This window comes from Leptonychotes weddellii, chromosome 1 (genome assembly GCF_054177405.1).
Source record: "Leptonychotes weddellii isolate Sample4059 chromosome 1, ASM5417740v2, whole genome shotgun sequence".
Lineage (NCBI taxonomy): Eukaryota > Metazoa > Chordata > Mammalia > Carnivora > Phocidae > Leptonychotes > Leptonychotes weddellii.
The window spans coordinates 21213990-21236884 of record NC_138369.1 but is presented as its reverse complement, the minus strand read 5'-3'; the positions used below and the strand labels follow the sequence as shown (position 1 = coordinate 21236884).

The 22895-nt window shown below is 45.6% G+C and overlaps 1 protein-coding gene across 4 annotated transcripts in view; it reads left to right on the top strand.

The window, feature by feature from the left end:
- Nucleotides 1-22171, top strand: part of IL17RD (interleukin 17 receptor D) — a 69846-nt gene extending 47675 nt beyond the window's left edge. For 3 of the 4 annotated variants that reach the window (XM_081819331.1, XM_081819348.1, XM_081819351.1), the window contains exons 4-13: nt 1975-2093; nt 2592-2712; nt 4846-4890; nt 4984-5135; nt 6597-6662; nt 8371-8425; nt 9694-9804; nt 10588-10772; nt 13797-14733; nt 15457-22171. In XM_081819331.1, the coding sequence (XP_081675457.1) occupies nt 1975-2093; nt 2592-2712; nt 4846-4890; nt 4984-5135; nt 6597-6662; nt 8371-8425; nt 9694-9804; nt 10588-10772; nt 13797-14733; nt 15457-15569 (1904 nt within the window). In that variant the 3' untranslated portion in view covers nt 15570-22171. The remainder of the gene's footprint in view (nt 1-1974; nt 2094-2591; nt 2713-4845; nt 4891-4983; nt 5136-6596; nt 6663-8370; nt 8426-9693; nt 9805-10587; nt 10773-13796; nt 14734-15456) is intronic. The other variant, XM_081819339.1, reaches the window with a different exon arrangement.
- Nucleotides 22172-22895: the final 724 nt, after the last annotated feature.

Below are 22895 nucleotides of genomic sequence, written 5' to 3'. Positions count from 1 at the left end.
ATCCAGTTTTAAATGATGGAAAGGAGCAAATAAGTTCCATCATTGGAAGCTGCTCTATGAAGTTGCTACACATGTAACTATAAGGCATTCATTCAGGGTATTGTGATAAAGGTGTTACTTTAAGATTTACATTTGCTTGGGGTGCCTGGGTGGCTCAGTTGCTTAAGCATCTGCCTTCGGCCCAGGTCGTGGTCCCGGGGTCCTGGGATCGAGCCCTGCATCAGGCTCCCTGCTCCGCGGGAAGCCTGCTTCTCCCTCTCCCTCTGCTGCCCCCCTGCTTGCGCTCTCTCTCTGTCAAATAAGTAAAATCTTAAAAAAAAAAAAAAGATTTACATTTGCTGCTTCTACCCCGACCCCATCCAGACTTGGCATAGGTTTTTCAGGCAGGTCTTTTAAAAATAAGGACTAGAACCACCCACTCCCACCTCAGCTGATGAATTTTTATGAAACTGTGAGATACACAGTCTTGAATCCTATTAATCACCCAGCTTTTGTTAAACAGGAGCTCTGGGGACATGGCATGAATTAAATCTTGGTATAAATAATAAGGATTTGTTCAGCTTTTTTTTTTTTAATCTCAGAAGGCAAGTTCCTGTGAGATCTGCTAACTGGTCGCTGGTCAAAGACCTTGGATCTTGTTAGCATGTCTGAGTCTTGGGCTGGGGGTCAGCTGGCTCTCACCCGCACAGGAAGCTTTGTACTTGAAATGCAATGTGGGGGGCACCCGGGTGGCTCAGTCCGTTAAGCGTCTGCCTTCAGCTCAGGTCATGATCCCAGGGTCCTGGGATCGAGCCCCGCATTGGGCTCCCGGCTCGGCGGAGAGCCTGCTTCTCCCTCTGGTGCTCCCCCTGCTTGTGCTCTCTCTCTGGCAAATAAACAAATAAAAATCTTAAAAAAAAAAAAATGCAATGTGGCAGAGTCGGTACCAGCACATTGTACACTGTGACCCCCGAAAATGTGAAGCTCTCATTGTAACTCCTTTGCCCTACTCACTGGAAAATATATGTTCTTCATCAAATAATGATAGGATTCAAAAAAGATTTCCCTGTCCTTTGCCATCAATACTTTTCCCACCTGGTTAATTGTATCCTGTCATTACTTTTGCGCTACGAGGGCAAGGGTTGAAATTGTCCCCTTGTGTAGCATTCAGAAAGCATGCGAAATCGATACCGCGCCAATTGAGGCCGGCTTTGGGGATCTCCAGCTGCAGTGGGACCGCTCTAGCTAGTTTCCATGGGATGCAGAGCGCTGGTGCTGGCTCTTGTGATCAGCAGAGCTTACTCCTCAGGTGGCAGGAGGCTGGGCCGTCGCCTTTCAGCAGCACGGTGGGCGTCTCGGGGCCTCTGAGGGCTGTATGAAGAGCACACACTGGGCAGCCCTTGGGTGTCTGCCTTTCAGGCCTGATTAGAGCAAGAACTGCTTTGTAAATCACATAGGCATTCTAAACTATTTAATCTCAAGCCTAGGAACCCCTTGGGTGCAGACATACACTTTGTTGGGAATTTTGTGCATGACTCAGTGAACCATGCCAGCAAATACAGGATGAAAACTTAAAGCAGAAACATGGTTTGGGGGGAGTTCCTGGTCAGCATTGGGAATTATTGTCAGCTGAATACACCCTGTCTGATGACCTAGAAATTAATATATTCCACTCTAGACTTTTAGGATGAATTGTGACTTGAGCTTAACTATTTGAACCCTAATGTCACAGAGGCAGTGGGCATTTGTGAAATGGCTGGCTGAATTAGAGTTAATTAACGAGTCATGATGGGACAGAGAAAATCACCTGGCCTGTCCCAGAGGAATGCAGGGCATGTGGTTTTCCTTTCTGTAAAACTCGGATATTCTGGCCAAAGTTAGAATTCCTTTAACTCTGCTATGTAGGTGGGAAGGACGGTAATCTTGGCAAAGGAAGGAAAGTGTGTTCAAAGGTAATTCGGTTCGCTTTTCATAAAAGCATTCTGCTTTGCTTAGGCATCGAATTCCTAAAAGGATTTCGAGTAATACTGGAGGAGCTGAAGTCGGAGGGAAGACGGTGCCAACAACTGATTCTAAAGGACCCAAAGCAGCTAAACAGTAGCTTCAAAAGAACCGTAAGTCGCACGCAGAGAATGTGCTCCTGAAGACATGCCATTGTTCTGGGGGTCTGAATGGTCTATTGAATGTCGGTGAAACTGGAGAAGGAGGGGCTGTGGGGTCCACCCCTCCTGCCAAGGTGGGTGAGAAATAGCTCACCTCAAGAAATAGCTCAACACCTCAAGCCTGCTCCACACCCAGAGAATCCCTCCAGCACCTCTCGCTGGTAAACACACCTCTCGGGTTACACGTCCTGGAAGGTGGCTTTGTGCTCTCAAGAGTATGTGAGCTCTTCCTCACCAGTTTTGAGGGTCCGTGTTAACCAGCCATGGCTTCCTTGCCAAAGAACAGGCAGCCTTGCTGATCTTTTATTTCAGTTAAACGTGGTCCAGAAAATAGACCCCAGGTCTGGAAGAGTGTGTGGGTGACCGTCAGAGAGGCCTGAAGGTCTGGTGTGTAGGTGGAGGGGTGGGTGATTTCTTCATGATATCGTGTCTGCTTTTATTCCCTTTTAGGGAATGGAATCTCAACCTTTCCTGAGTATGAAATTTGAAACAGATTACTTTGTGAAGATTGTCCCTTTTCCTTCCATTAAAAATGAAAGCAATTACCACCCTTTCTTCTTCAGAACCCGTGGTGAGTATGGCCTGCTTGCCTGGTTCCCATGATGAGACTGCTCCTAATCCTAATGACTTTTCCAAGGAATATATTCAAGAGCCCACCAAATACTGGTATGAAACCAGCATGACGAGGACAAAACCATCCAGAAAAGCAATTCTTAAAATTAAGATTTGGCCTAGGCAGAGTACACCTAACCAGAGACACCAATTGCCAACTTGTTCAAGAGTAGTCATGATGCTTGCTTATTTTGGGGGGAGGGAGGGGTACAGCTGCTGTAAGACAGCCATATATTAAAACCATTTGGAAAAAAAAAGCAGTCCTAAAAAGTAGAAGTTGATTTTGGAGATGAAGGGTAGAGCATGAAATAATTCCATCTTTTTTGACCTGTCATCAGGAAAGTGGCTTCTGTGATTGCCTGTTTTCAGGACTACATTAAGACAGTTAATCAGTAACCCTGAGATTGCCTCTTTCTAGAAAGTTTAACATCTATGTGTCAGGCCCTGTTCTAAATGCTTTCTAAATACTGACTCCATTTACCCCCATAACGACCCTTCGAAGAATTTAATCCTCCCATGTCCACTTATTAGATGTGGAATTACACACCCAGAGGGTAAAGAGCCTCTGGTGAGCTGGGATTTGAACCCAGAAGTCTGACTCTGGAATCCACACTCTGCAGCCAACTGTGCTGAGTTCCCTTTGCCATTTGTTCTGCATGCGGTGTGGTGGGTCTTTCCTCAACCTGAATCCCTGCTTTCAGATTTGGTGCCCAGGCGTCCTGGAACCTGTAGCTATCCCTCTTGCCTTCCTAGTTGGGCTTTCTGTCTGGCCTTCCAGGCCCCCGATGGTCAGCTGGCAGTCCACTGTGACAGCCCTTCCTACGTCCCTGTAGCCATCCTCCCCCTCTGTGATGTTTTTCTTCTCAACTCCAGAACTCATACTCAACTCAAACTCATACTCCAGAAACATACAGGATGTGTTTTCTTTTTGCCTTTTCTTTTTTCTTTTCCTTTCCTTTCCTTCCCTTTCCCTTTTCTTTCGTTTCGTTTCCTTCCCTTCCCTTCCTTTCCCTTTCCTTTCCTTTCCTTTCCTTTCCTTCCCTTCCCTTCCCTTCCCTTCCCTTTTCCTTTTCCTTTTCCTTTTCTTTTTCCTTTTCCTTCCCTTCCTTTCCCTTCCCTTCTCTTCTCTTTTCTTACTTTTTTTTTAAACTTTATTTTCTGTGCAGCAAAGTTATTTTATAACAGTTGGTCTCATTTTCTTAATTAAAATATGATTCCATAGGGTGAAGACTAGATGCATTTTACAACATCTCAATGCCTGACACATAACCAATTAGAGGATTCAGATATGTTTATGAAAAGCTTGCCTTCATTAGAACTAGTGTAATTTAAGATTAATTTTTCCCATCAGAATCAATGTGTCTATTTGGGGGTGAGGCAGAGGTGGGAGATGCCATTATCACCATTTCGGTGCCCTGTGATTTTGATGCTGCCTTTGCTTTTCTTTGGATTGGATTCGACATTGGATGGACATTTGCCAGAGGGTTCTCCCTGGGTGAGCAGCATGGCATCCTGGACTGGCTGTTTGGCCTCGTTGTGTTAGCATCACGTTTAAGCCCTGCTTCAAAGCCCTGTTGGCTTTGGTGCTATTACTTAGTAGATTTCTGTCTCCATGCCATTTTTAGACTCCATCAGAGCATTTGCTAGCAAAGGTTACAACAATCCCAAGACAGTTACCAGCATCACTCCAGAGTTCTCTTGGGCCTAAACCCCTGTACAGTGGATAAGGGGCTGGCTTTATTTCTATTCACGGCTAAACCAGAGCCTCCCTGTGGTAGCAGCCTGAACACAGTCCTGCTGCCCTTGGCTGCTGGCCTTGAAACTCCTCTATCATGCTTGACAAGCTTCAAGAGTCTGGGTGACTTGACACTGTTTCCATTTATCTGGCGTAAAATGAACTGCATTCATATTTTTATCTTGTACAATTTAAATTTTCATAAGATGTAACTACACTATACTGAATTGCTGAATTGATGTATTTTATACTTTTCCCAACACTACCCAGCACCGTGTATTTGTATTTTATTGAACTATTGGATGAGGAAAATGCCAAACTGTACTAAAAGTAAAAAATATGTGTCTTTCTTCATAGCCTGTGACCTGTTGCTACAGCCGGACAACCTGGCCTGTAAGCCCTGTAAGTATAGCTGTTCCCGTCCATCAGGTCTGGCCCGCATGGTGGGGTCAGGGTGGCCTCTGGGTGCTCATTCCGGGTCCTTCCTCCTCCCAGTCTGGAAGCCTCGGAACCTGAACATCACTCAGCACGGTTTGGACATGCAGGTGTCCTTCGATCACGCGCCACACACCTTTGGCTTCCGTTTCTTCTATCTTCACTATAAGCTCAAGCACGAAGGGCCTTTCAAGAGAAAGACCTGTAAACAGGTGAGCTGCTATGTGTACATTAAGGAATACTACATGTTTTTGTTTTGTTTTGTTTTTTTAAAGATTTTACTTTTTTGGGTGCCTGGGTGGCTCAGTTGGTTAAGCGACTGCCTTCGGCTCAGGTCATGATCCTGGAGTCCCTGGATCGAGTCCTGCATCAGGCTCCCCGCTCAGTGGGGAGTCTGCTTCTCCCTCTGACCCTCCCCGCTCTCATGCTCTCTCTCTGTGTCACTCTTCCTCTCAAATAAATAAAATCTTTTTTTTTTAAAAAATAAAGATTTTATTTTTTTTTTGAGAGAGCACAGAGAGAGAGGGAGAAGCAGACTACCCACTGAGCAGAGAGCCCGATGAGGGCTCCATCCCAGGACCCCGAGATCATGACCCAAGCCGAAGGCAGACGCTTAACTGACTGAGCCACCCAGGCGCCCCTACTAGATGTTTTAAAGTGACCCCTGGGCCCGGAATTTGGAGGTTCAACATGAACATGAGGCTTTATCTCAGCAGTTGGTAGATATTCCAGAATGTTGTGTCTCAGAGACAACTCTCACTCTCCAGTTATCTACACCCCAGCTATCCCAAGGGTGATGAAGCCTGGGAAAGGTATTTCCAAGGAACCAAAAGAATTAAGTATTTCTAGTTCATTCTGCTCTATTTTAAACATTCACTGGGTGCTCACTGTGTGCCAGTCACCAAGTTTTATTCTCACTGAATCCTTACAACTCTATGCAACAGAGGCTGCTGTCGCCCCACTTTACAGATGGGCGACCTGAGGCTCCATGAGGTCACCTGGCTTGCTCAAGGTCACACAGCTAGTCAGTGGAAAAACCACATCTAGGAGCTAAGCCACTAGGATTTCAGTGGCTTACTGATTGTACATAGACCAAAGTTAAGTAGAAACTCAGCAACCAAGTTCTTAAACTGAGGGCGGTCAACAAGAGGGGGAATTGTGGAAGTGCACAGGGCTGCTAGCTAGATGGCCTCAGCAAGCACCAAGAGAGGTTTTTGGTCATGAGAGTAGAAGCTAGCATCTTCCTAGACATGCTTCTGTGTTGTTGAATTTTGCTTTCCTGTAGGCTCTCACCTCTGTCATTGACCTCAAGTCAAAATTACGGCACATAAAATATGCACAAACATGGGCAGGTAATTTCTTTCCTCACCCTTTCAATAAATAAAGGGTATTCTAAATAGTTTCTTTGTCTGCAAATGAAATAGTCCTGCTGAGGGTGCCACTAACTAAGTATAGACTATGACGGAGGTCCTGGGCTCTCCTGGGCCTTTTTATCAGAGTGAAGTTCAGATCATGTGTAGCAGATAAATATGGTTGCTTTCTGATCTAATTGATATATTCTGAACATGGTCAAGACTGGTGGCAAGTCTCCTTCAGCTTTGGGGGAAAAGAGAGGTCCAGATGACCCTTATCCAAGAAGTGAGTTTTAAAAGTGTTGTGTTGTTTCTTTGCAGGAGCAAAATACAGAGACAACCAGCTGCCTCCTTCAAAATGTTTCTCCTGGGGATTATATAATTGAGGTATGTATAACTCAGGAAAGCCCTATTATTAATTCTACAGAATGAATCTAGTTCATGAAGAATTTCAACTGTTTACAACACTAAAATTTCAAGCCATTGAGGGTGTGCACAGTTGTATTTTTACGTGGTCCTTAACATGCTTTTTAAAAAGTTTATATGTAATTAGTCTTTGATTTTTCTCATTCAGTATTTCAAGTATTTCATATAAATATTTTTATGAAACCGTATAGTCCACATAACCACGATTTAGAATTTCTATACAGTATTCCTTTGTAGGGGAGGAAGAAATTCCTTCTTTCCTCCCTGCGTTCTTCCAACTGGTTTAGGAATTAAATTGACGTGAGACAGATTAAGGGGTGAAAAAAACCAGAGTCTTACTGAGTGTGCACAGAGGCCCAATAATGAAATTGAAACCCAAAGAAATGACAAAGGCAGGCACAGTTCTTATGCTTTTGGACAAAGAGATAATAAATTTGTGAAGAATTGACAGGATAAAGAAAAATAGATGTTTGGGAGCTTTAATTAGTAAGGAATTCTAAGTGGAATTTAGGCTGAGGTAATAAATTAGAAAAAGTAACAAGGTTATTGTTCTACAGTTTTCTCGACTTTAAAGTCCCTATCTCAGACAATAAGGATGTCATTTTTACTTCTCAGAACAGTGAGGGTATTTGTCATATGGGAGATCTATTTCCTGCTTTCAGGGGGACAGAGGGAGGGTCTGAGTATTCTTGCACTACTTCTTTCTCCAGTAGCTTCATTACAAAATATTTATCAGTAGGCCATTGTGGTACCTACTGGGGCAACCTGCCCTGGGCTCCTACACCGTCATACTACAAAAATATGTTTTAAAAAAATTTAGATTTATAAATTTTTATTTTTATTTTTTAAAAGACATTTATTTGTCAGAGAGAGAGAGAGAGAGAGGCATTCAGAGGGAGATGCAGGCTCCCCACTGAGCAAGGAGCCCGATGTGGGACTCGATCCCAGGACCCTGGGATCATGACCTGAGCCGAAGGCAGACACTTAACCGACTGAGCCACCCAGGTGTCCCTAAAAACTTTTAGTAAAACAGAAAGGAAAATTTCTGCCCATTATATCTGCCTATACTTCTCTAGGTTTCTGCTGACATTTTCTTTATCAGTACACATGAAGTTCTAAATACCACTGAAAAAAGGAAGCAAATGATAATATTTTTCTTCTTTTAGTTTAGATTCCTTTTCCAGTATCAAACATACTACAAAAATAGGGATAAAAGAAAAATCGAAAAGGAAATGAAAAATTTTGTCCAAAGCCCTGCTATTCAGAGACAGTCAACATGTCTTAACATTTTGGGAGAAACACTGGTTGTACGACTTGATAGCAGTATGTGGTTTTGAATGGACACACCCTCTGAAAGCATTAATGGTGGCCCAGTAAAATTAGTTGTAGGATGCCATTATAACGGAGGAGTGTTAGAATGTGGAACTCACCAGCTGAATTCATCAGTGAATGAACAACGTTTGATTCATGGAAGGTGATGAGGTTGAGGGGTTTGAGTGGTAAAGCAGAGATTTATCTGATTTAATGTCAGGTCTCAGCTCATAAATGATCATAGGCAGCAGCTCTCCTTCCTCCTTCCCCCCACTGTCCACAGGTGGAAAAATGAATGAAATCTGTTGAGATGTTATCACTTAAAAAAAATAATGATACAGCATCCTCTGTTTTGCAGCTGGTGGATGACACTAATACAACAAGAAAAGTGATGCATTATGTCTTAAAGCCAGGTATGATTTTTTTTCTGTGTGAAATGTTGGCTCTGGACTACGGCAGACCACGCTACTTGATACTTTCTGTACTTCATGGTTTACAAAATCAAAACACAGCATTTGAGTTCCTCTCTTTTAAAAGATGTTCCATCAGGGGCACCTGGGTGGCTTAGTCGGTTGAGCGTCTGACTCTTGACTTTGGCTCCGGTCATGATCCCAGGGTTGTGAGATTGAGCCCTGTGTCAGGTTCCATGCTGAGCACAAGGAGTCTGCTTAAGATTCTGTCTCTCTCCCTCTGCGCCCCGCCCCCCGCCTCACTCTTCTAAAAAAATGATATTTCATCAAAGCCGACTTTCCTTCCATCCTAATGTCGATGCCTAGAAGACAGAGGCCACTGTGGTTGGTGTGTGTCTGTGTGTAGCTGGGACCAAATAGTCACTTGTCCTTGGAAGAAAAGTGGTGGGAGGCAAGTTTTCCTAGGGCAAAATTCTCACTCACAAGTATTTACTGTCCCAGCAACTCTAATTGTTGAATAGTATTCTACAACCCTTTAAAAAGAGTCCTTTTATAATCACCAGACCAGTACTAACTAGAGAAATGTGGTCAGGGCTCCCAGAACCTGTTACACAGCTTATGTTTAAAAAGAGGAAAAGAGGGGCACCTGGCTGGCTCAGTTGGTGGAGTGTGGGACTCTTGACCTTGGAGTTGTGAGTTCAAGCCCCACATTGGGTGTAGAGATTACTTAAAAATAAAAAATCTTTAGGGGCGCCTGGGTGGCTCAGTTGGTTAGGCGACTGCCTTCGGCTCAGGTCATGATCCTGGAGTCCCGGGATCGAGTCCCGCATCGGGCTCCCTGCTCGGCGGGGAGTCTGCTTCTCCCTCTGACCCTCCCCCCTCTCATGCTCTCTCTATCTCAGTCTCTCTCTTGCAAATAAATAAAATCTTAAAAAAAAAAAAAATTTAAAAAAAAAATAAATAAAATAAAATTTTAAAGGGCGCCTGGGTGGCTCAGTTGGTTAGGCGACTGCCTTCGGCTCAGGTCATGATCCTGGAGTCCCGGGATCGAGTCCCGCATCGGGCTCCCTGCTCAGCGGGGAGTCTGCTTCTCCCTCTGACCCTCCCCACTCTCATGCTCTCTGTCTCTCATTCTCTCTCTCTCTCAAATAAATAAATAAAATCTTTAAAAAAAAAAAAAATCTTTAAAAACAAAAAAAGGGGGGGGGAGAAAAAGAATTCTCCTTGAACTTGAGCTGCTTGTTTCAAGCCTTGACTTTGACATTTCCCAGCGCATTCCCCGTGGGCGGGGCCCATCAGGGCTGTTGCCATCACTGTGCCACTGGTTGTCATCTCGGCATTTGCGACCCTCTTCACCGTGATGTGCCGCAAGAAACAACAAGGTATCTCTTTGTGTTGTGTTTTCCCCCCAGGTTGGCAAGACATCGGCCAACAGAGGGAGCCTGGGAGTCCTTCCTTGGGCCCTTGGTACCACCGCCCCACCCCGGCCCCCAACCAGATGGGCATCTGGGAGGCCCCATAGGTCCTGTAGTTCCTACCATTAAGATGCTTGACTTTTAGCCTCGGGAGCCGTGAACATGAAGCCATAATTCTGTTCCCAAAGTCAGGGTGGTAAATTCAAGAACATAAATGAAGTCTAAAAGTATGAGTAAGGGTAGAGGCAGGGCTTGATGACTTATAAAAGGCAGGTGTTGGGAGGGAACTTTTTGGGGACCTTGGAAATGTTTTTCTGTCTTGATCTGAGTGATGGTTACACAGGTATATACTTAGATAAAAGCTTACTGAGATTGTTCTTAAGATTTATGCATTTTACCTTTGTAAGTTATACTTCAATAAAAGGGTTTTCTTTCATTTTTTGTCTTTTTTTTTTTTTTAAAGGTCAGCTCTGTTAGTGCTTAATTGGTCTGGTAGGTACACTTGGTTGCAAGACCTGCTTCTGGGTGCTCTCTGCTGACCAGAGTGGCCCCGGCAGTTTTCTCGGCTTACCCGAGGTATTTGTTGCTTCACTGGAGAAATCAGCTGTCCTGTTTCCAGTGGGGACCCCAGGGGCTGGGGACTGGGAGTATCAACTGTTGTTTCTTGAAGATGGCATTAGGTCCCAAGTCTTAAGGCACAGGACAAAGCATTGCTCGTAGGCATCAACCCTATCTTCTTTTCCAATTTAGAAAATATATATTCACATTTAGATGAAGAGAGTTCTGAGTCCTCCTCGTACACCACGGTGCTCCCCAGGGAGAGGCTCCGGCCGAGGCCGAAGGTCTTCCTCTGCTATTCCAGCAAAGATGGCCAGAATCACATGAACGTTGTCCGGTGTTTTGCCTACTTCCTCCAGGACTTCTGTGGCTGTGAGGTGAGGAATCTGAAGTCTCTTCTCTCTCCCTGGGCAGGACATGTGCCCCCATGCTCTCAGCGCTCTCTCCCTCCCTCTAGACCTCCTTGGGTGACACCTGCCCTCCCCCAGTGCCTAGCTCCCTTCCAAATTGGGGTCAGCCTCACACTCCTCCTTCAGTCTGTCCTGCCCATCACCAGCACTAAATGTTTCCTAACCCTTAGTTCTAACCCTGACACTCAGACTCCTGTTCAAAAGCCTTTTGTGGCACCTACCTGGCAGGAAGTTTGATAAACATCAAGAAGACCGTGCAGTTGCATGGAGGGGAATGGCATGTATCCTGGGAACATGCAACAGGAGCGGGGGAAGTTGGTCACTCAAGACATCTTGGTGAGCCTTGCCAGGTCAAAGAGAGGATGGAAGATCAAGCAGTGGGTTTCCACAATGCTTTGGAGGAGTTTTGCTAAGAAGGGAGAACAATAATGTGTCAAGGACTCAAATGGTCAGCTCCGGTTTCTTGTCTGTTCTCCTGAGTTAAGCGATGAATATGTAGCTTTTCTAAAATGTCATAGTGCTAATTTTAGAGGGAAGTTTGAAGCTCTCACGGAAGGCGCACTGTGTTTCTTACCAATGCAAGAACTGTACAGTAACTGTGTTATGAAAGTTATTTGTGCTTTGATACTGCTGCCGGTAGGTTTCTTAGTCTTTCCACGGGGCAAGGCTTCCCCCTAGTGTCCATAACACCTAATTACAGGGCTGACACCTGAAGCTGGGGTAATGGGCAGATCCAAATGGGTACTGAAAAACCAACTGCAACCTCTCGCTGGTGCCACAGTCTTCAGACGACCCATGTGCTCTGCTTTGTAACTAACTAGCCTCAGGGGGAAAATGTCTTCCAATTATGAGTGTAGTACTTTAGAAATTTTCGAAACTGAAAAAGATGACTCCAAAAATGGCCTGTAATCTCACCCTGGAGAAAGAGGAACCACAGTTAATATTTGGTGTATTTCCTTCCCAGTTTTTTTCTACATAGATGAACTCATGCATTCAGTTTTGCATTTGGGGTGGATTAGGATGTTTTTTCTGTCCTTTCATTTAATAACTTTTTATACTATTGAAAGTTCTATGTAAACTGCAATTTTATTATTTTTTAAAGTTTATATTTAAAATCTGTCAGTTAACATACAGTGTAATATTAGTTTCAGGTGTACAATATAGTGATTTAGCACTTCCATACAACACCCAATGCTCATCACAACGAGTGCACTCCTTAATCCCCATCCCCATCCCCTATTTCACCCCTTCCCTGCATCCACCTTCCCTCTGGTAGCCATCAGTTTGTTCTCTAGAGTTAAGAATCTGTTTCTTGTTTTGCCTCTCCCTTTTTTCCCCTTAGGATCATTTTTGTTTCTTAAATTCCAAATGGGAGTGAAATCATACGGTGTTTGTCTTTCTCTGACTGACTTATTTTGCTTAGCATAATACTCTCTAGCTCCATCCATGTCATTGCAAGTAGCAAAATTTCATTCTTTTTTATAGCTGAGTAATATTCCATTGTATCTACATACACACTACATCTTTATCCATTCATCAGTCGATGGACACGTGGGCTCTTCCCATAATTTGGCTATTGTTGATAATGCTGCTATAAACATCAGCCTTTAAATTAGTATTTTTGTATTCTTTGCGTAAATACCTAGTAGTTCAATTGCTGGATCGTAGGGTAGTTCTGTTTTTAACTTTTTGAGGAACCTCCTTACTGTTTTCCAGAGTGGCTGCACCATGCAATTTTAAATAACCACATGATCCATAATATCAATTCATTCTAATTGAGTTATTTCATCTTGCTTAACATCTCAGTAGTTCAATTTTGCCTCATTTCTGATGATTTTCCAGAGCTAGAAGCCTGGAAATGGAATTGCTGGGTCAAAGATGGGAACATTTTAGAAATGCTTGGGTTATACTCTCCGTTAGCCTTTAGAATGTATAATACTAGTGATAATTAAGGGAGTATAAGACAATTCAGGATTCTTTTCAGCAAGTGGGTGGATCTTGGGGACCTTCTTCTTTAGAGCCAAAGAGGAAGAGAGAGTTATTTCAGAATCCCCTTTCCCGTAAGAGACTGTGGCTCCCATTCAGGCATAGCCACTGAGAATTCATTTCTGAACTACAGAAAGAAAGAGGCTGATAAAACTGCGAAGAGACGTTTTCAGCAGAATCAGATGAAAATGATCTGAGAAGGTGAAGCCCTCTGAGGGGCACATGCGTGCCTGGTTTTCTTTCCTTTGTTGGTGCCCCTCCCCCCAGCTCCCGGAACCTCCTTGGGGTTAAAGGTCTAATATGGATATGACCCCCAAAGACTGCTATGAAGTCACGGTGGGAGGTGCCAGTCACTCACCGGTGAGCTAACCAGAGTGGCTGTGTTACTGCAGTCCACCACCCTCCTCTCTGGCCATTGACAGACTGGTAAACAGCATAGTTGACCCTGGGGCTGTGAGAGTGGCCAAGGAGGTCTTCTTTGTCCATCACGCTGTCTGGATGTGAGTCAGCCAGCATCATGGCCAACTCTGACATCCAGACCTCAGCCCCATTTTCTGCCTGCTTTGGGGTCCCTCACCCAGACCCATCCATCATCACCTTCCAGCTTTGTCTTCAGGATCTGCTGCACTCATCGCCATAGACCAACCCCAGGGTGCCCATTCAAGGGGCTCACTAGCACACTCTAAGTCCCTTAAGGGCCTCACTTGGGATATGGGACTTTGGCAGGTTGCTAGAAGCTCTGTGCGTCCGTCTTTTCCCTCAAACGGTGAGAGCAGGAATGGCCCCCACATTAGGCTGAAACAAGGGCACAATGCAGAGGGCCTGGCATGTGACTATCACCCACAAAATGTTAGCTGGTCCCAGATCCCAGCATCCCAGAACCTGCACGCAGCAATGCTGATAATACTTAAAGGACAAATGATGGGACCTTCTTGTAACCCTCTTGTTTTTGTTACCCGACTCCCCAGGCTGTATAGGTGAGTGAGGTCTGTGTTCTCTTTCCAGGTGGCTCTGGACCTGTGGGAGGACTTCAGCCTCTGCAGAGAAGGGCAGAGAGAATGGGTCATCCAGAAGATCCACGAGTCCCAATTCATCATCGTGGTGTGTTCCAAAGGCATGAAGTACTTTGTGGACAAGAAGAGCTACAAGCACAAGGGCAGTGGCCGGGGCTCGGGGAAAGGGGAGCTCTTCCTGGTGGCCATGTCGGCCATCGCTGAAAAGCTCCGCCAGGCCAAGCAGAGCTCCTCAGCCCAGCTCAGCAAGTTCATCGCCGTTTACTTCGATTATTCCTGTGAGGGCGATGTTCCCGGCATCCTGGACCTGAGCACCAAGTACAAGCTCATGGACAACCTTCCCCAGCTCTGTTCCCACCTGCACTCCCGAGACCACGGCCTCCCGGAGCCGGGGCAGTACCCCGGACAGGTGAGCAGAAGGAACTACTTTCGCAGCAAGTCCGGCCGGTCCCTTTATGTCGCCATATGCAACATGCACCAGTTTATCGATGAGGAGCCCGACTGGTTTGAGAAGCAGTTCGTCCCCCTCCGTCCTCCCCCCCTCCACTCCCGGGAGCCAGTGTTGGAGAAGTTTGACTCGGGCTTGGTGTTAAATGATGTCATGTGCAAACCAGGGCCCGACGGCGATTTCTGCCTCAAGGCTGAGGCTGCGGTCCCCGGGGTGCTGGCCGACTCGCCCTTGGAGGGCCCACACTTGGGCCTGGACCAAGATGCGGAGGCGGGGCCCGGGCCGGGGGGCGGCTCGGTCCTGCGGCCACTGCTGCACCCCGGGAAAGCCGCCAGCCCCTCAGACATGCCTCGAGACTCGGGCATCTACGACTCGTCCGTGCCCTCCTCGGAGCTGTCCCTGCCCCTAATGGAAGGACTCTCGGCAGATCAGACAGAAACATCTTCGCTGACAGAGAGCGTGTCGTCCTCCTCTGGCCTGGGTAAGGCGCGTGGTTGCTGAGAGTGTCTTTGGGTTGGGTTCCGGATACAGACCACAGCCTTTGTCCCTAATTCCCAAATCCATGCAAGTGTTTTTCTAATTTGGGTGCGGACTCATTGGCAATGAAGCTTATGGGAAGTACCACGACTCCATTGATAGTATCGATTTATTCTAGGCAATGGGGATGTTCACATGTGTGAGCTGTAGGAATACTGAGGCTAAGTTAGGGTGAGCTGCCCGGCCCCTGAACTCCACAGGCCTCTGGCTACCAAGACAGAGCTTGCCCCAAAGGTATTGGATGAGCGTCTGTGGACCTGTATCTTTGTTGGGATTTGTAGTGTTTGCCACCCCGTACCAATGCCACATCTTTAACGATCCTGGGGTTGATGGGCACAGTGTTCTCTCCATCACAGTTCACTCAGCACAAGGCCAGGTGAGAGGGCCCTGGAGGAGAGCCCGGCCTCCCCAGGGAGCACCAGCAGGATGCCATCTGGAGCTGTTCCTTACAGTGCCTGTGGCTAGCTGGAGTCATGCATGCAAAGCCTTGACCTTCAACTAAGGGAACCTGTCAGCAGGATGAGACTGCCCTGCCTTGAGTTGGTTGGGGGGCTTGCCTCACTCATAAAGCCCATGGTCCAAACCCAGATTCAGCCACATTCTGGCCTGAGCCCCCAGCCAGGTGAAGTACAATGACATGTGGCTTTGCCCTGTCTTCTTTCCTTAGGTGAGGAGGATCCTCCTGCCTTCCCTTCCAAGCTCCTCGCCTCTGGGGCGTGCAAAGCAGAACCTGGTTGCTGCAGCTACACTGGTGAACTCCACGTGGTCGCCCCTTTGTAACAAAATGGAAGAAGAGTCTAAGCATTGCCACTTTAGCTGCTGCCTCTCTCTGGTCCCCCAGCTCTTCTCTCTGGTTGCGCAGTCCACTTGGAGCTGAGGTCTCCGACAAGGATATTTGGAGTGAAATTTGGGCCAGTACTTGCTCTCCTTGCCGCATCCCTCTACCTGCTATCTTGGCAAAGTCTCCAATTTTCTAAAATCATATGGATATCTCTGAAAGGCATATCCATAAGGTCGGACAGCAGCTTGTCCTGTTAGGTCAGACCTTGGATTAGAGCCAGTTCTGGGAGGTAGGGAGGAAACATGCACAGAGAAACAGGAACATACCTGCACTGATCACTCAGATTTTATTTATCTCTGCAAACTTTGCCTGTTTGCTGTTGGCTACTTTGATGTGAAATGCTTTGTGGGAGAAGCACTTTTAGTACCATTCTAGCTACAGAAACCAAGTGCCAGTCTATCTGGAATCCATGTTGTTACGGATGATGTTCTTGTCTGGTTTTGGTGTAGAATTTACAGTGCTATGGATGTCAGAAAAGCTCCGAGTCAAAGGTCAAGAAGGGAACTGAGTATATGACCACCTTTCATAAAATGAGTCTTTACATATTAGGGGGCGCCGTGGCTGCCTGAGGTGGGGGCTGCGGGGTCAGGCTGACCATCTTGACAGTTTTTTCTGACATAGGTTGGTCATCGTGCAGAAAGCACCAAAACTCAGAGCATGGGACCGCCTCTCGGTCTGAGTAGGCATCATGTGGGGGCCAGATCTGCCTGCCAAGTTTCCCTGGGTTCCATTTACTGTGCAGTATCTCAGATGTTGCTGCCTGGAAGTTTATTTTTAAAAGACGAATACCCAACTGGGCTGTCTTACTGGAAGCTGGAGTTCATGCTTCAGTGGGCTTCTGATCTAAAGCTGTGTCCAGGATAGTAGGGACCAGGACCGACTGAAATATGGCTGTGTTTGCAGGTGGCGGCCGCTTACTTTGCTGAACTGCTTTCGACTAATGATAAGCCTCATTTTAAGAAGGTGAGAAGGAGGGAACTGTCACAAAGATGAGTGTGCTCTTCTAATAGCATCTGAAGAAGACAGGAGACCTGAAGTCATTGAATTCTTGAATCTTAAAGTACTCCCCGCCCCCACCCTACCCCCCAACAACCCAGCCTGTGAATCATGTTTCACTGTGTGTTTCTGTTGTACTTACCCAGTGAAAGATTTGTCTCTTGTGCTCTCTCCTACCAAAAATAGCTATTAAGAGCTTAGGGAGAAAGAATTTGCTTTAAGAAGGAAAAGTAAATGTTTTGTTTCTGTGAATGATGTTTCTACAGAATTTCTGTTTCCAAAAGGGAAAACAGTTGTTCAAATCCTGTTGGTCTATTAGGTGTGTGGGTAATGATGCCTTGGTCTTCCCTGTGGAAACCCTTCTCCCCATGTCCTTGAGGGGTTGTGAGCATCCTTCTCCACCTTTTTCATGGGTGCTATTGGATTTGGGCACCCTGCTTTTACTCAGCACTCACATAGGGGACCCCGGGTTTTATTCCTTTAGCAGATAGGACCAATATCAAGGGAGATACTGAGGAACATCTCAAGGAGGGGTGGGAGGTGGAACGGGGCATGACTTTTCCATCTAAGCACATGCTTGGCAGGTGGGGAAGGGAAGATTTGCAGCCTTGCTGGAAAGAAGAGATGTGTGTGTATTTTTGATGCAAATGCCACACTCCATGTTCTGGAAAGGCAGCTGACGGCTTCTTGGGAGAAGAACGTGCTTGTCTGTTCTCCGGCATCGAGTTTCCTGCAGCTGCTCTGAAGGGGAGACAAGTGAGCTGCAGAACTGTCTCCCCCATGAAACCAGGCATCTTGTTGGAGAAGAGATGTTCCATGTCACTGTGGAATCTGGGACACGTGCAGAGCTTCTGCCCCCACGTGACTGTCCTGCCATTCTGCCTTCAGGATAAGTTCTGCAATGGAGATTGGTCAGTCCAAATTACTGACATGAAAATTCATTTGGAACATTATCGGAGAGATTGAGGCCAAGAAATGGTGCATGCTCCAAAGGAACCACTAGGAGCTACTTTTAGGATATTCAGCTTTGCACATAAAATGAGGCATCTGTGAGAAAGCGAGCCCCGGCATAGCATGGAGGACTGGGGGGTGGGGGGAGCATTGGCTGAGCTCCACGAGCGTGAGCAGAGAGCTTGCTAAATGAACTTACTTCATATGAAAATGCAAGGGGAAAAATGTGGTAGACCAAAAATCAGGTAAAGTTTTAGTTTGGATTTAGGGTTTGGATACCTGTTTTTAAGTACTAATGTTTCTTATGTTCAACACAATCAGAATCTAACATTCCAAGTAGCAAAACCATAGTATGAATGCCTAAGTCAGACTAAGTTGAGATGTCCCAACTTGGTGGTTTTGCCTTATTAGTTTCTCTTCTTCTTCTTCTTTTTAAACCCTCTCCATCTCGTGCTGGGAATGAGAACAGTTGCCTTGCAGATTAAGGCAAAACATCTGTTTTAAGCAGAGCTGCATTCTTTGACTGACATTGTCCCAGATAAGGGAAATGATAAGACAGAATTCAGATAAAAGTTCTGCCAAATCACAGGCTTTTAGAAATTGGGGCTACAAGAATTAGAATATAGGGATGGTCTCCATGAAAAGCCGTGATCCTGAGAACAAGAGGATTGTGTGGCTAAGATAGCCGGTGTCCTCTGAGCAGGAGACCGGAGGTAGGTGCAAGGAACCAGGTAAGCAAGTCTTGAAAGGGAGTTGAAGGTAGGGAGCTAGTCATTCCTCTTAACTCACCAGTACCCTACAGAAAGGACTTAGCATCGGACATAGTTAGCTTTGCAAGAGGGGGAGGGATCAGGGAGCTGGAAGCCCAGGTAAGTAAAGGTGTGCTTTTCTACCAGAGGTTGGCTCCAGGCAACAAGAACCACCTGGACAGACCCAGCCCAGCCACACAATGGGGGCAGAATGTCCTCCAGAGGGCCAAATCCTGGGCCTTGAGGCACATTGGTCTCCAGAAAGAATCGGAAGTTATTGAGGTCCAGGCCCAGGGTTGGGTGACCAGCTAGGTAATAGCATTTTGAGCCAAAAATGAGATGGGGCCTTAAAGTCATGAGACAGGCTTTGGCTGACACATTAGTAATAACTGAAGACAGTCCCAGAGCACAAGTTCAAAAAATGTCTTTAGCAGCTATGACATCATTGGAATCAATGTGTAGTAATTTAAGTTCATGTATGTTTGTGTATCAGAGTTCAGTCTTGCTACTTCATTGCTGCTAATGTCTTTTTCTTTCTTTCTTTTTAAACCAACCCCTCATCTCAGGTTCCCTGACTTAAGCACAGATAAACAGGAAGACTGTCCCTCCAAAAATGTGGAGTTACATGATTTTCAGAACTTGCCCTTTTTTCAGAATTGAGCAACTTTTAAAAGAAACAAAGGAAGAAAAAAGCTAAGAAATGATACACCCTCCTCTTAAAGAAAACCGCATGATCCCCAATAGCCTCAGCACTAATTTGGCTCTTTTAGGGGAGAATTATTCTTTGTGTCCTTATTGGAGAGAGGTGGACAATACCAACGTGAAGGTTATTAGCCTTTTCTGTTTTCTGTTGTTTGTGAAGACTGCTGTTCTTAGAGCAGATGTCTGTAGGGGGTACCAGTGCAACAGGCCAGGAGTAATGATAAATAAGGTGTGATAAATGGCAACCACCTGCCTTCTCAGTGTCCGAGAGACCATAGGGCCTGGTGGTGACTGTGGCAAACTGAAGTGCTTCCTGTCCCACCTGTAGGAAGGCAGCTCTTCCAGTCAGTTGTGGACATGTAGTGTTTACTGATTTTTCCATTTTTCAAGAGAAGCTGAGAATATGGATTTTTTTTTTTTTAAGTAGGCTCCATGCCCAACGTGGAGCCCAGTGCGGGACTTGAACTCATGATTCCAAGATCAAGACCTGAGCTGATATCAAGAGTCGGACGCTTAACCCAACTGAGCCACCCAGGCACCCCGAGAATCTGAATTTTTATATGAAAAATTACAATTTTTTAAAGTATTGGCAATTAAATTTTTTTTTTTTCAATTCAGGCTCAACAGAACACATGAGTGGGCCTGATTTGGCCCACTAGCTGCCAGTTTGCCACTTCTGCCTTGTAATGTTTGAAATGAAAAGCATTCATGGTAATTACAGATGTCCGGTATCACCAGAAAATGATCTTGCTAAATGCAGCTGGTGGCTGGTGGCCTTGCTCCCCCAAAGAAGTCTGATATGATTGTGAATGTATGTTATCAATATACATTCACAATTATCAAGCCCTTGCACAACAAGAGCTATGAAGAATGGTTTAAGTAGGTGGGATTATTTACCACTGAAATAAAATTTACTCTTCATGGTGCCTTAAGAGAAAGGCAAGCCAGTTACTAATTTCAAAATCAGATTTATAAGGGGTGCCTGACTAGCTCAGTTGGTAGAGTGTGTGACTCTTGATCTTGGGGTTATAAGTTCAAGCCCCACGTTGGGTGTAGAGATTACTTAAAAAATAAAACCTTAAAAAACAAACAAAATCAGATTTATGTTCTCCAATTTAAAAAACATAACACTTGGAACAATTTTCATTTAAACTGCACAACCTACAGGACGTATTTATAGTTTTAGTTCTTGGCTTAATAATTTTTTAAACGATGTGCAATTCTGTGCTTCAGCCAAGACTTAATGAGAAAAGCAGGGATTGTAGGGAGTGGGGCAAGGAATCCCCGAGTGTCCACTAGAGCCAGGCCACTTGCGTTGTCTTCTGTTTGAAATGATCTGTGAATTGACTCTGTTTTGGAGATGTGAAACAGTATATGGAGAAAAGCTTTTCCTGATACTGAGAGATCAGTTAGGAGTCCTCGTGGGGTGTTGGGTCATCCTTTCTATGTCACCTCCTTTCCAGGCTCAGGGTGGAAGTAAACAAAAGGAAGTCTGACTGTAAACCAATAGCTTGGATTCCAATTTCAGAGTTTTGGAGCTGGGAGAAAGTTTGGATTATCTAGCATGTCTTCCCCCCCCCGCTGGTGTCAGCCAGGGCTGAGCCTGAATTATTTCAGACATATGGCTATGGATGGGATTCTGGATTTTCAGGGAGGGAAATTCAGTAACCTACCCTGCTGATCAGATAGTCCTTTGTACGTCTTACAGAAATTCAAACCAGCCTTCTTTTGTTCTGCACATTGTGGAAAAAGAACAGCTGGTTACCTTCCGTGTATTTGAAAACCGCAGTGAAGTCATCCCCCTGGTGTTTTTATTTCAGTGGTAAATAATCCCACCTACTTAAACCATTCTTCATAGCTCTTGTTTTGCAGGGGCTTGATAATTTTCACTGCTATTCTGTGTCTCGGCTTCACGCTCAGTTTGGTTGTGCAAACAGAACATGGTGCCTGACTCACATTGGTGCCTTGTGAAGGCCAAGCTCAGGATGGGATTACAGGGAAATCCTCACGTGCCTGGCTTCTCTTACTACTTAAAACTATGGTGGCACTTTTAGAAAGTGGTATATTGCCTGTATTCATTTTGAGGATTATTTGATCGCCACATCCAATCCCCCCCCCCACCCTGCCCAGCAATAGCCTGTTATGTTTTCCTCCCCCTCTTGTGGTCAGACACTTGGTGCTTATTCTTGATGTGTTTAATGCCATTCCTGAGCTTCTTCAAGACCAACTCTCACCTTCTGAGTGGCAGCTCCCCCGCCCTCCCAATTACAGATTCTATTTTTACATATCTCTAGACATCACCTTTAACTCGTGACTCACAATATTAGTTTAACCACTGGCAGGATCGAGAATGGTTGCTAAGGGCTAATTTGCAAAGAGAGTGAGGGACGACCTCTTGGGAATTTTGGCCAGTTGCCTCCCCTCCTGTTCTTTGGTTCCTCCCTGAAATTCGGCTGGGACCGCAGACTCCTCCAGGAGCTTTCCTGGGTTCTGAAGGGCTGGGGCCATGACTCTGAATTGACTCAGCACTGTGTTTGCACAATCAGAAGTCTGACAAAAGCAATCCAATTATGATCATATCTGATGTTTATGTCATAAAATTTCAGTTGAGAAGATTCAAAGAAGCATTCTTCTGTTTGTACACAATGGGGACAAAGTTGGCTTCTCCATCCGTTAGACAAAAAAATTATCGTCGTGTCACACTAACCTGTAACTGTTATTTAAAAGTTTTGTTTTTTTCCTCAAGAAAAAACATGGTGAGTCTGGACAGAGCAAAAACTTTTGTAAAAACCGCATGTGTTCTTTTAGAGAGTAGGTAACTTCTATTTTCACCTTTTTTTTTTTTTTTTAACTACAGAAGCTCCCTGTTACTACGTTCTGGGCAGGGGGAAGCCTGTGGAACATGAACATGGTGATTGTTGTCATTATCTTTGTTTCATCTTTAAGATTGTCCTTGGTGGGGTTTGGAGGAATAGTGAGCACTGACAGACTATAGCAGTGTGCTGTATTTTTACATTGAAAATGATGTCTTATTTGATTTGTACATAACTGTAAATAGGTGACAGTAGGTCACAGCTGACATTTGCAAAATGTTGTTTTTGTACCTTAGAATTTCTGCACCAAATAAAATGTTTTAAGATTGCCGTGGTTCGTTAGTCTGCATCATCTTTCCGATTTCCTGAGGAGCTGGGTGCCTGGCACGGCTTTCTGAGGGCTCCACCTCGGAGAAGAAGAGAGGTTATCCAGGGTGAGGAGGCGACGGCGGCCAGTACGTCTTGCTCAGGAAACCTGCAGCCTTGACCATTTGCCTTGCCCTCCGGCGGGCAGTTGTGTATTGCTTGTGTGGAGTCAGGAACAGGGATATTCATGTCGAGGAGAAAGTCAACTGTCAGAACAAATGGACCTTCTTTTCAGAAATTTGAAAAGAAGGGCGCCTGGGTGGCTCAGTCCATTGAGCGTCTGACTCTTGGTTTCGGCTCAGGTCATGATCCCGGGGTCCCGGGATCGAGCTCCCTGTCGGGCTCCCTGCTCAGCGGGGAGTCTGCTGCTCCCTCTGCCCTCCCCCTGCTCGCTCTCTCTAAAATAAATAAATCTTAAAAAAATTTTGAAAAGAACCACTGAAATGTGGGAGCCACAAATGTCCTGCCACCAATTAAAGTGCCTTCTCATTCTTCTGATAGATATTCTCTCACCTCCTGTGTGCCCCTGATCTGTGAGTTCATGTCTTGGGGTCCATTCTCAGCTCTGCTTCTGCCACAGTGACCCTGTGGCTGCACTTCTGGGCCTCAGTTTCTCATCTCTAGATTGGGCCAGTCGAAGGCCCTCCCTCACAGGGTGGTGAATGTGACGTGTTTACATAGTTGGTGC